The following is a 12,427-nucleotide window of genomic DNA, read 5'->3' as shown; positions in this document are numbered from 1 at the left end:
CTTCATTTATCTGCAGCGCTGTTAACACAGCCCACAATAACAACCCCAGGACACACACTGCCTTCTGTGTGTGTGTGATCACTGCATGTTCCCCTGACACAAATACCCCCTGAGCATCTCCAATGAAGAAACATAATAGGGTTAAGACACATCACACACACTTCTGCGCACAACAGAGACACTGAATGCTTTTATAGTTAGGTGCAAAACTTTTGCTGCTTTGTATTTGCTTTCCTTTATTTGGCTTTAAAGGGCTCATGAACTGCATTGTTTTATTGTTTTATGATGTTTTCTGGGGTGCACTTATAATGTTAAAATGCTTTTTACACCAAAAATGGTCATAATTTATAAATAAAAGGCATTTTTCCTACCCTGATTTTAGCCTCTGCTCTGAACGCTCTGTTTTAAGGGGCGTGTCCGCTGGGAGACTTCAGTGTAAACGACCACTGCTGTGATTGGCTAACGTCTTTCCATTTGAAATGGTATTACTCTCTCTTTTAGTGTGTTTTTAATATAACAGCTCTCATGGTTAATAAATCGTGAAAAGTGTTGCTGTATATTTAGATCCATGACATTATATTAAGATTGTGGCATGAAAGGTTTCAGTGGTGATCATTGTAGCCGATCACAGACAAATGTTGAGCGTATGAAAGCAGTGATCGCAGTTTCTTTACATGAATGCTTTCATCTTCACTAACAGTGCAAACGTGATATAGTTAAGAGGTTCGTTCAATAAAACGGGAGTCACTGATAAACGTTTTACTGATAAACTCTCCATTTAATTGACAGATGCAGAGTGCGCTGCTCCAACGATTACAAAGGGAGAGGTCTTTGGTCGCTCTCTTTATACAATTTAACCACGGATAAATAACAGATTATTTTTATTTCTTATCTACTAAGAGAAACAACGCAAGTTGACGTTTAGTCACTGATTTGATTTACTGACACACAGGCAAAGAACATCTGACTGTACATGAATCATTACATTTCAGATCAGGTATTAACAGTGCATTATTGTCGAACCCTAAACAGTTAGTGATGAAGTAGGCGTTGATCATCTTCTGTTGAGGCGGTGTTTCACCTCACTCCAACGTCACGTTCAGAGATCGAGCGTTTGCTGGGCCTGATGTCTATAAAAGCTTTTCTTTGACTAACAAGGAAGTTTTCAGCTCTGAAACTTAGTGTATTCTTATATCACAATGAACTTTTATATATCAAAGGCTGAATGAAAAGTTGATTTCTCAATTCGTGACTCCTTTAAAGAGTTTGATGTACTATTATGGACATACTCTAACATTCAAAACTTACAAGTTTTTCAGTCCATCCAGAGCATTTATTGAAAGCGTACTGCATAAATGTCATATTGTACATATTTTATTTAAAGGTCCTGTTCTTCGCGTGTTTTCGAAGCTTTGATTATGTTTACAGTGTGCAATATAACATGAGTTCATGTTTTGCGTGTAAAAAAACAGTATTTTTCATACAATTGACTTATCTGTACAGCGCTGCTTTCTCTGTCCTAAAAACGGCCTGATGATTTCCTTGTTCAATGAAGTCCCTCCTTCAGAAACACGTAATGAGTTCTGATTGGGCCAGCGCTTCCCGTGTTGTGATTGGACAGCAGCTTAGCGCACTTTGCCCGGAAAGGTCCCGCCTCTTACCATAACGGGGAGATGCAAGCGCTGAATGCGTGCTCTTCTCCACGTGGGAGAGCAAAGAGACCACGCCGCCTATTCTGCGTGTTCTTGTGGGCGGAGGGTTCGTCAACAAACGGCTCTAGTGACGTCATTCCTGAAGGAAGTGCAGCGGTGTAGTCCAAACCGGTTGCTCGCTGTAGGCTTTGAAAGGGAACTTCTGTTAAATAAAATATCTCGCTTGGCATTGAACTTTGAGCGTTATAATTTTACAGGTATTATTTATGCTCTAACAGCAACATTTCACACTATCTAAAGTTTGAAAGATGGAATCGCGAAGAACGGGACCTTTAATTTTCTTTTGGATCAATTTTATTTATATTTAATTTATTTTTATTTTGCTTCATTTTTAAATCATAGATAATGCATTTTTTTCATAATTTAGTATTTCTACATATGATTGTATAATATTATTATGCCCTTATTATGAGATAAAAATTGTGAAATGATGATGATAGAAAATCTAAGCTCTTCACGGCAACCCGTCAAAAGTTTGGTTTAATTTGAAGAAATTGTGACCAAAATATATTTACATTTACATTTACATTTATGCATTTAGCAGACGCTTTTATCCAAAGCGACTTACAACTCAGGAGAACAGGAAGCGATCCGTCAAGAAGAGGCAACGAAACACAAAAAGTGCCCTAAATACCAAGATTTGTACACTGCTCAGAGTAGCAAAGACCAGAAAAGGAAAGAAGAAAGGAGAAAGAGGGGGAAGTGCTCATGGAAGAAATGAGTTTTTACCTGTCTTTTGAATGAAGTGAGTGATTCTGTTGTGCGTATGGAGGACGGAAGATCGTTCCACCAACCCGGAACAATGAAAAAAAAAGTTCGAGAGAGGGATTTCATGCCTCTCTGTGATGGTACCACAAGCCTTCGCTCATTAGCTGAGCGAAGGCTTCTGGTGGGTGTGTAGACGCGTAGGAGTGAGTCGAAGTATGCGGGTGCTGCGCTTGTGGAAGACCCATAAGCAAGAGTCAGGGCTTTGAATTTGATCCGGGCAGCGAGTGGTAGCCTGTATATATTACTGTATGTATGTAAAATATACCCCCTTAAGAGTCTGAATGTCTTTCTCCCCCTTGTAATATTATATTTGAGCACAACACTGAAAGAAACAGACCATACACAAGACAAAACAGTGAACTAACAGATATATGAGTGTGTTTGTGGGAGAACTAGAGATTGTGTGCTAATCAAACGGGTGTTTTCTTCATCCATAATTTTTCCCGTCATAAAAGTGCGTCAGTGTGTCTGAGAGTGATTACAGGCTGCTGATTGGCTCTGATGTGAAGATTGCAGACTCCTCTGGCATGTGCGCTCGCTCTCATTGGTCAGCTGGGGTCGCCATGGCGTCTCTTGTGACCTCATCGCAGTTCCAGCATGATCTCAGTGCCTTGATGATGTCAGAGATGTCAGCCAATGATATCAGTCTAATGACCTTTACTGTTATCCGTGTCTTAACGATATCAGGCGTCTCTGAGGGTGGAGGGCAGTTTTCGTTACTCTGTGAATTTTTGTAGTTGTTTTTAGTTGCGGTGGATGTTTGTTAACATCCTGGCTCTAGATTAAACTGCTTCAGTCTGCTCGTGGGGCCGTGATGTCCAGCCACAAGTGATTAGACATGGAGACGGGAGTCTCATTTCTATCTCTGTTCTCTCTCGCTCTTTTCCGACCTACCCGACACAATGCCGGAATGATTAGAAATCTGTTTAAAATCAATTCATATTCGTTGGCAACTTGCTGTTTGCACATGATTGGACAGAAAATGTCCAACTCTTCTTGTTTTCACACGGTTAAAGTCAACACAACGTCCATATCGACTGTTTGTTTTCTTAATACGGGATCCTGGTCTTGTGATGCATAATTTGAATTAATTCTGAAGAAACATTATTTAATAATACATTTAATGCAACTACTTTCTTTATTGGCTCATTCTTGTTAACCATTTCACGACAATGTTGAAGATTTCCCAATGGATGAAAAGTTCCACCCTACCAGTTTTGCTTTGAATCTTCAGCCATAAAAACATGTGCTTGTATGATTTCTCCTGGCACTGTGTATTGCTGTAATACAGATTTTCATATAGACAGAGTCTGACAGAACAAAGGAGTGCCTGTGATGCTGTAAATAGTGAAGCTCTTAAGGCAGAAGAGACTGCTCTTTTTTGATCCATTAGCATGTCCGGTTCTCTAGTGCACTTCCTGGAGTTTCTATAAATGATCTTTTGCTTCAATTATTCCTCTTCTGGCCCGAAGCAACTTTTAAGTGCGTCACCATTGCAGGCCATGTTTTACATGCGGTATATTCAGTACTTCTTGAAGCATTTTCTTCCATCCTCTTAAAGGTTGCTTGCAGTTGTAGTTTACAGTTGTAATTTACTTTATCATGTCCATTTACATTTATTTTTAAATTAAATAATTAAAATCAAATCAAATATGGCCCCACTTTATATTAGGTGGCCTTAACTACTTTGTACTTACATAAAAAAATAAGTACAATGTACTTACTGTGCCCATATTGTATTGCAAAACACCTTTGCTGATATTGAGGTGGGATATGGGTAGAGCCTTATTTACACCAATCAGGCATAACATTATGACCATTGTGTTGGTCCTGCTTTTGCTGACAAAACAGTTACACAGGCATGGCCTTCACTAGACCCCTGAAGGTGTGCTGGGGTATCTGGCACCAAGATGTTAGCAGCAGATCCGTAAAGTCCTTTAAGTTGTGAGGTGGGGCCTCCATGGATCCGACTTGATACTGACCACTGCAGACCGGGAACACCCCACAAGATCTCCAGTTTTGGAGATGCTCTGATCCAGTCGTCTAGCCATCACAATCTGGCCCTTGTCAAACTCGCTCAAATCCTTACGCTTGCCCATTTTTCCTGCTTCTAACACATCAACTTTGAGGACAAAATGTTCACTTGCTGCCTAATATATCCCACCCACTAACAGGAGCCGTGATGAAGAGATAATCAGTGTTAGTCACTTCATAATGTCATAATGTTATGTCTGATTGGTGAATGTTGCTTTGTCAACTAACTAAAGTAAAATATTTATGTTTTTATTGACATTTAGAAAGTGTCACAAAAGTTTTTCACAAATCTGTATTTTAATGGAAACCCGGCTAATGACTTGAGTTCAAAATTGATTAAAGTCATTAGATATAAGGGGAACATATGTAATTTGTTTCTGTGTTATTCAGGTGGGTTGTGGAGCGTGTTCACGTTAGGCGGAGTCGGCAGCAGACCGGGGGCGGAGCAAGAGCAGAACCCGCTCCCGCTGTCCAATCAGAGTCTGCTATTACTGCTGGTTCTGGCTAATCTGACCGATGGACCAGAATGTCCGAACCCCTACCGCCAGGCTGTTACCTGCTTCAAAAATACTCAAGGTAAACAAGACCGTGTCTGTTTTTCTGTTTTCTTTAGTTAAATGAATCAAATCAGTTTCTCTGAAAGTGCTAATGAAACTCTCGTGTGTGTTTCAGATACCTCGTCCATCCCGTCTCCTCAGCCTCACACGTTTCAGATCAACTTTAACAGTCTGTACACAGCACTGTGTGAGCAGCAGAGATCAGACCAGGTGACATTACTGCTCTACACGCTACTGCACCAGAACAGCAACATGAGGACGTACATACTGTCCCGCACTGACATGGAGAACCTGGTGAGCATGTTCAGCACCTACGCATATGCATTTCATAGTGCTTGCAGAATATATATACATTCATCCAAATGCAGTTACAAATTCCTGACACCTGCCAATCATTCCCTGAGGAAGGGAGGGATGGAGGATTTATATAGCGCTTTCATATATACTACTGTACACCCCTAGCTCTTATGATTTGTCATATAATTTATTTTCTCTTTCTTCCTCTGTAGGTGTTGCCAATTCTAGAGATCTTGTATCATGTCGAGGAGAGAAACTCTCATCATGTCTACATGGCCCTCATCATCCTGCTCATCCTCACGGAGGACGACACCTTCAACCGCTCGATACATGAAGTGGTGAGGACACGCTGTTGGATGAAATCAGATGAAACCATTGAATCTGCCTTGAAAGCTTTATTTGAGAGTCTGTTGTGGTTTAAGCAGTGTTGGGCAAGCTACTTGGAAAATGTAGTGAGCTAAGCTACCAGTTACTCTACATTAAATTAAGCTTCACTACACTGAAGCTACCCCCCTGGGAAATGTAGCAAGCTAAGCTACAGCAACTTGAAAAAAGTAGTTTACTACATCTAAGCTACTTTTTATTTATTTAATTTTATATTGGACCCACTTCATTCCAATTAATGCTATTTCATTGATCAATAAAAGTCAAGCATATAGACACACATTTTTTTGTTTGTTTGAAATCAATTCGGCAACAAAAACATGTGATCCCTAATATTAACAAAACCAGGGGCCTGTTGCACAAAACTAGGATAAGGGATTAAGCCTGGATATATTGGTGATCTTGTCATTTTTATAAAAAATTTAGTACACAGCAGTCATGTAAACATACCCAGTCATGTAAAGGCAAACGCATACCAAGAACGATAATGATAATGAATGATAACTGTATATTAGCGGATAAATTGAGCCAGGATCACTACTAGATCAACAGAAGAGCTTCGCTACTGAAAAGCTATTTCATTGAGAAAACCGTACTACTTGTGGCGACGCTACTGCCCAACACAAAGGTAGAGGTCTTCACGGGGCACCTGAGATCTGTGGACCCGGGATCCGACCCAGGACCCGTATGGGTTTGGGTCTATATTTTAAATGGTCAGCCCGGTCCGGGTCGGGTCCCAATCTATTGCTTCGGGTCCCGGGTCTGTTAACGTTGTAGCCTATGTAATACGTCAATCGGACTCGGAGAACACCTGGCCGTGAGAGTCAGCACGGCTTGTGTGTTTTGTGTAACTTACAAATTGCTAAATTAGGATAAGAAAAGTGTGAGCCGGGAAATGAGGTTTAGAAATATACAACAACAAAAACACAAGCGCTCTCTCTCTCTCTCTCTCTCTCTCTCTCTCTCTCTCTCTCTCTCTCTCTCTCTCTCTCTCTCTCTCTCTCTCTCTCTCTCTCTCTCTCTCTCTCTCTCTCTCTCTCTCTCTCTCTCTCTCTCTCTCTCTCTCTCTCTCTCGTTCAAGCTCTCTCAGCCGTTTAGAAAGCGGGCAGATTTAATGTATGCACGCGGTAATAATGTACTCAAGAATATATTTCAAATCAGCAACAAGAACTCAGGTGAACTGTCACGTAAATGTTTTCTGTGATGCTCAAATTGCGTAAAAAAGCTCATTTTTCAGGTTGCTCCAGCTGACGCACTAGTGCAGTCTCAAGCGCGTGTCATGTTTCTATGGCAACCCGAGCTTCGGCAGTGACTGTAATGACTTTAAAAATAATATAAATGAACCGTCTTGTTTAATCTTAAAGTTCTGCTAGTCAGACTTGGCTCAGAGAGATTATGGCAAATAAATAATGCTAACTTAAGTGCCCATGGCACTGAACGAGCAATAGTTATTAGTTCAAAAGGGCAAACAGTCAAAGTTATTATGCGAGTTAACTCATAAATCCGTCACTGTGAAATAAAGTTGACTTTTACAGCTGAAATGAGTGAATTAAGCATGCTTGGAACAATTACAGAGGAATATTGTAATACAACACAGTCAAAAGGGAGACAACGGCTATATCGTTAGGTAGGCTGACTGAGACAAAGTTATTTTTCGCAGCTTGTTTATTAACTTGTTAACAGCAGTTTATTGTGTAATATGAGACAAGTTCAAGTTCAAGTGTTTTATTTGTCACATACACAGTTATACAGAATACAACCGGCAGTGAAATGTAAAATCGGGTCCAGTCGGGTGTGTGTCTTCCCGCCGGGCTCGGTTCCAGCTATCGAATAATAGATCTGCACGGGTCCGGGTCCAGTTTTTGAAATAATAGACAGGTTCGGGTCGGCTCTTTGTAGAACATCGCAGGTCTCTTCGGGTTCGGGTGCGAATTCTTGGACCCGTGAAGACCTCTAGTTTAAGGCCCTGATATATTTGAAGCAAAATTAAAGAACGAACTGGTGTAAAAAATATGTACAAAAGGTAGTTTGAAACAGCTTGCAAAAGTACATTTTTCCAGAAAAGTTCCATGGAAATCTTATCCAGTTAATTTCTTCTTTTCAGTTCGTCTAGCTCAGACGCAATTAAAAAAACTTAAAACCACTGGAAGTCAAATTTAAAGAGACACTGGCCCTGTTTTTTCAATGTTTAAAACTAAAGCTGCTTGCTAGCAGCAATATATTGTATTGAGCTTATGTTTATAGATCTGCATGCATGTGTATTTGCACTTTTATCTGTCGTTTATTTATTTTTTTAATCCACCAGTTGTTCTAATGCTTTTTCATGCACACAGACACGGTTACTTCGTTGTATGCACCAACATTTGTTTGGAGGCTGTGGTTTGCAAACAATTACATCCGTGCATTGTAACACATTACTAAAAGCCTTTATGTGTAATGCATAATAAAGGTATTCATAATGCACATCATATTATTTTCAGATTCCTTGTTACATCTGAAATGCGTTATTTATGTTTTAATGCACTGCACTTTCTAAAGGTGTGTTCAATTAATACATAAGTATTATAACTGTCGTTACTATTATTCTTGAGATCATACAGTGTATTATAAGGTGCATTACAAGGCATAATTAATGCATTAGAAATACTTTTATAATGCATTATATATAAAGGCTTTAAGTAAAGTGTTACTAAAATATTTGATGTCAGTAGATTTCATCTTAGTTTTAGTTTTAGCATGCAATAAAACTGCATCACCCTTTAAATAGAGAAACTTTTTTTTTAAAAAGTTTTAAATAAAAATTTATTTGTGCTTTCTCTGTTCTCTCTCTCTCTCTCTCTTAGGTGCTGAAGAACATCTCGTGGTATACTGAGCGTGTTCTAACAGAGATCTCGCTAGGCAGTCTGTTGATCCTGGTTGTGATTCGAACCATCCAGTTCAACATGACACGGACCAGGGTGAGACCAGAACCAATGACATAAACAATCCTTATATAGTGAAGCTCCATAAATATCCAGATCTTTGGCCGTGGGCACATGCAAATTTATTATGTAACAGCAAGACTCACGACAATCAGCTCATGAGATTTACAAGATTGCTGAATTTTTTATATTAGATCTGCGAACGCATTCAGTCCAGGGAGTCCAATGAACAGAGCAGGTTTTTTTATTCAAATTATAATGGAGTCATTTCATTCTGTTTTGCCCTGCGAGAAGAAACAACACAAATTATTTATGCATGGTTTTATTGATTTCCCCTCCTTCAGGATAAATACCTCCACACGAACTGCCTGGCTGCCCTAGCCAACATGTCAGCCCAGTTTCGTAACTTACACCAGTACGCCGCCCAAAGAATTATAAGGTAAGTCATCCAACAACTGACTAACTATTCGATATTTTATATATACCCTATATGCACACGCTTGGGTTGGGCCCAGTTTTACCTTCAGAAATGCCTTAATTCTTCATGACATAGTTTCAACAAAGTGCTGGACACTTTTTCAAAACAAGATTTTGGTCCTTATTGACATGATATACAGTTGCTGCAGATTTGTCTGCTGCATCCATGATGCAAATCTCTTATTCCACCACATGGTGCTCTGTTGGATTGAGATCTGGTGAACTTAATGTCCTGTTCAAGAGACCAGTTTGAGATGATTTGAGCTTTGTGACATGGCGTGTTTTCATGCTGGAAGTAGCCATCTGAAGATGTGTACACTGTGTTCATAAAGGGATGGACATGGTCAGCAGGTAGGCTGTGATGTTTAAACGATGCTCAGTTGGTATTAAGGGGCCCAAGGCGTGCCAAGAAAATACGCATTACAGCATTAAACCACCAGCAGCCTGAACCGCTGATACAAGACAGGATGAATCTATGCCTTCATGTTATTTACACCAAATTCTCACCCTACCATCTGAATGTCTCCGTAGAAATTGAGACTCGTCAGTCCAGGTAACGGTTTCCCAATCTTGTCTAGTTTTGGTGAGCCTGTGTGAATTGTAGCCTCAGTTTCCTGTTCTCAGCTGACAGGCGCCGGGGGTGTGTATTCTGCTGCTGTAGCTCATCTGCTTCAAGGTTGGATGTGTTGTGTGTTCAGAGCAGACCTTGATTGTAACGAGTGCTTATTTGAGTTATTGTTGCCATAAGCTGAACCATTCTGACCTCTGGCATCAACAAGGCATTTTCACCCACAGAACTGCAGCTCACTGGATTATTATTATTTTTTCATACCTTTCTCTGCAAACCATAGAGATGTTTGTGTGTAAAAATCCCAAGAGAAAAGCAGTTTTTGAAATATCCAGACAAGCCCGTCTGGCACCAAAAACTTCCACATTCAAAGTCACTTAAAAGTCAGACCAACGGCAAATGCGCACGCATATAGTGTTGACTAAACACTTAATATGCATGACTTCACCGTTTTCACAGATTCACGTTTTGTTAAAGCTACACTGTGTGATATTTTCCCCCATCTAGCGGTGTAAAGGTATATGACCATCCAGTGAATATTAGTTTCTGTTCCTCTCAATTCTGATTTCGTTTTAAATCCTACGGTGGCCGATTTAGTCCAAGATTAACATGGCAATCCCCCTCTTCACATTCAACACGGTGCCATCGAGTGTTAACGGCGAAAGGCGAAGCTTGAATTTATGGGTATGTCCCTCTTTGGCTAATGTACTTTCAAGATGGAGGGGCAACATGGCGACCGGCATTCGAACCCCTCACCCGTATGTACTTTCAATGGCATATTATAAACTTACGAGAATACTTTATTACTTGAAAGAAGTAAATATACATTAATGAGCACATATATTTTTGAAAGAACTAAGTGTTTTTAGCTAAGAATAAACTAAAAAAGTTACACAGTGTAGCTTTAACGATAACTGTCTCGGTTTCAAAAACGTGCACTTTGCAAGTTTGTGTTTTCAGGCCCCAAAATGCCGTTGTTGTGTAAATGAACAGGGTGTCATGTAAACTGCATGTCAAAACTACATGTCAAAATGCATTGATTTGCTATCATGTGATTGGCTGTTTGTGTTAATGAGTTGAACAGTTGGAACAGCTGCACCTAATAAAATGGCCGGTATTTTTTATTTATTTTTATATAAATTGACCAAAAGTGACAAAATTTTACAAAACCTTTCTATTTTAAACTTTCTGTTCATCAAGGAATCCTAAAAAAAATTACAGTATCAAAAATTATGACTGAAAATTAAACTGTTTTTAGTAAACATCAGTAAACGACACGATCGCGTGCTTCGTCATTCAAATGCGCTAACGGACTCCATTGCTGTTCTCTGTATAACGTTACACTAGTCTGACGTGCAAAACCGTTTTGCTTGCTACTGCTAAGGTTTAGTCGCATACAATAGTCCATAAACCGAATCATGTCCTCATAAACTGCGAGTAAACACACACAAATGTTGACAGGCCACTAAATACAGTACACACCACAGAGACGGACGTCCTGCTGTTGCTGTTTCTCCTGTTCAATTTATTTCAGCCTCCGGATGATTCTGGATCATATATCTATTAGCTGAGATCGATAGCCATGGGTTTCTCCACGCTTGAGGACGTCACTGCTTTGTGCGCGCTCGTCGTTCTTTAGCTCCGCCCACACGATACGCCTCCAGGCGCTCGTTTTTTTCCAGAAAGACTCGGTACAGCCTGTCTTTCTTTTATAAATATAATAAAACTAAAGACTTTTCGGAGATATGAAGGATGCAATACTACTCTATAGGTAGTCAAGATTGACATGAGATTGACTGAAACTGAGTGTTTCACCCCCCCTTTAATATATATGATTAAATCTTAAGATTTAACTAAATGTGTTCCTTTCTTTAGCATAATTTTAAAAAATGACTTTACAATTATGAAAGTATGTAGTTTATGTGTGAGTGTGTGTAGGTGTTAGACACAATTGCGGTTATCAAGTGAGTCTGTTTTTGTTCATGTTGAGTTAATGTGCAGTCAGGCCGTGGTCCAGCATCACAGATGGGCTTATTTGCTTCGGTCCAGAAACTGGATCTTGTTTGAGATCAGGAAGGTGAGCAACTGTTATAGAACAAACTTCTAACGCTTCCATTTAGCCAGCGTGGAACACAAACAGATCGTGTTTCATTGCATGATGTTTGTGATACACACACACTGAATAAAAAGTGAATGAAATGTTTGTTGACTTTGGTAGCAAAACACCCGGTCACCTCAGATGCACTGAAACTGAGCCGCACAGGCTGTTGACAATCAACAGTTTGATTGGTTGGACATTTTGCAAGGCTTTTGTTTCCTGAATAATATCGCACATCCTTTTATGTAACATGAAAATATCGTGCCACATTGTAAACAACAACCTAAAATAGCATGTCCTCTGGCAGAGTCGGTGGCTTTAGTTTTTTTAAATGTAATTTTTTTTTTATTGCCCTGTCATTGTGAAGTGCATGTTACGATGTTTTGGTTTTGTTTCCCAGATTTTGCCATGACTTCATCTGGAACCGAGCAAGCGAAGCTCAGAAGAGTTTAGCATGCGAGCTGTAGCAGATCATTACTTAATGTTTAAATTCCTAATGGAAGCTTAATATTTCCATTAACTATTATTTCAACACTTCAGACTGATTCAAACTGATAACACGTGAGATTGAGACTGATTTTGTATCTCAAAAGAGCCGTTTGTGAATTGGA

The 12,427-nt window shown here is 39.7% G+C and overlaps 2 protein-coding genes across 2 annotated transcripts in view; both read left to right on the top strand.

Moving 5' to 3' along the window:
* Positions 1–12,427, top strand: part of scamp1 (secretory carrier membrane protein 1) — a 212,033-nt gene that overhangs the window by 133,446 nt on the left and 66,160 nt on the right. The gene's annotated exons all lie outside the window — the stretch shown is intronic.
* dym (dymeclin) overlaps positions 1–12,427 on the top strand; it is a 102,625-nt gene that overhangs the window by 35,004 nt on the left and 55,194 nt on the right. The window contains exons 9-13 of the mRNA XM_067423714.1: positions 4,905–5,090; positions 5,187–5,365; positions 5,581–5,706; positions 8,596–8,709; positions 9,018–9,112. Of these exons, the coding sequence (XP_067279815.1) occupies positions 4,905–5,090; positions 5,187–5,365; positions 5,581–5,706; positions 8,596–8,709; positions 9,018–9,112 (700 nt within the window). The remainder of the gene's footprint in view (positions 1–4,904; positions 5,091–5,186; positions 5,366–5,580; positions 5,707–8,595; positions 8,710–9,017; positions 9,113–12,427) is intronic.

This window comes from Pseudorasbora parva, chromosome 18 (genome assembly GCF_024679245.1).
Source record: "Pseudorasbora parva isolate DD20220531a chromosome 18, ASM2467924v1, whole genome shotgun sequence".
Taxonomy (NCBI): domain Eukaryota; kingdom Metazoa; phylum Chordata; class Actinopteri; order Cypriniformes; family Gobionidae; genus Pseudorasbora; species Pseudorasbora parva.
Note: the sequence above shows the minus strand (reverse complement) of the source record. Positions and strands in the feature narration are given on the sequence as shown.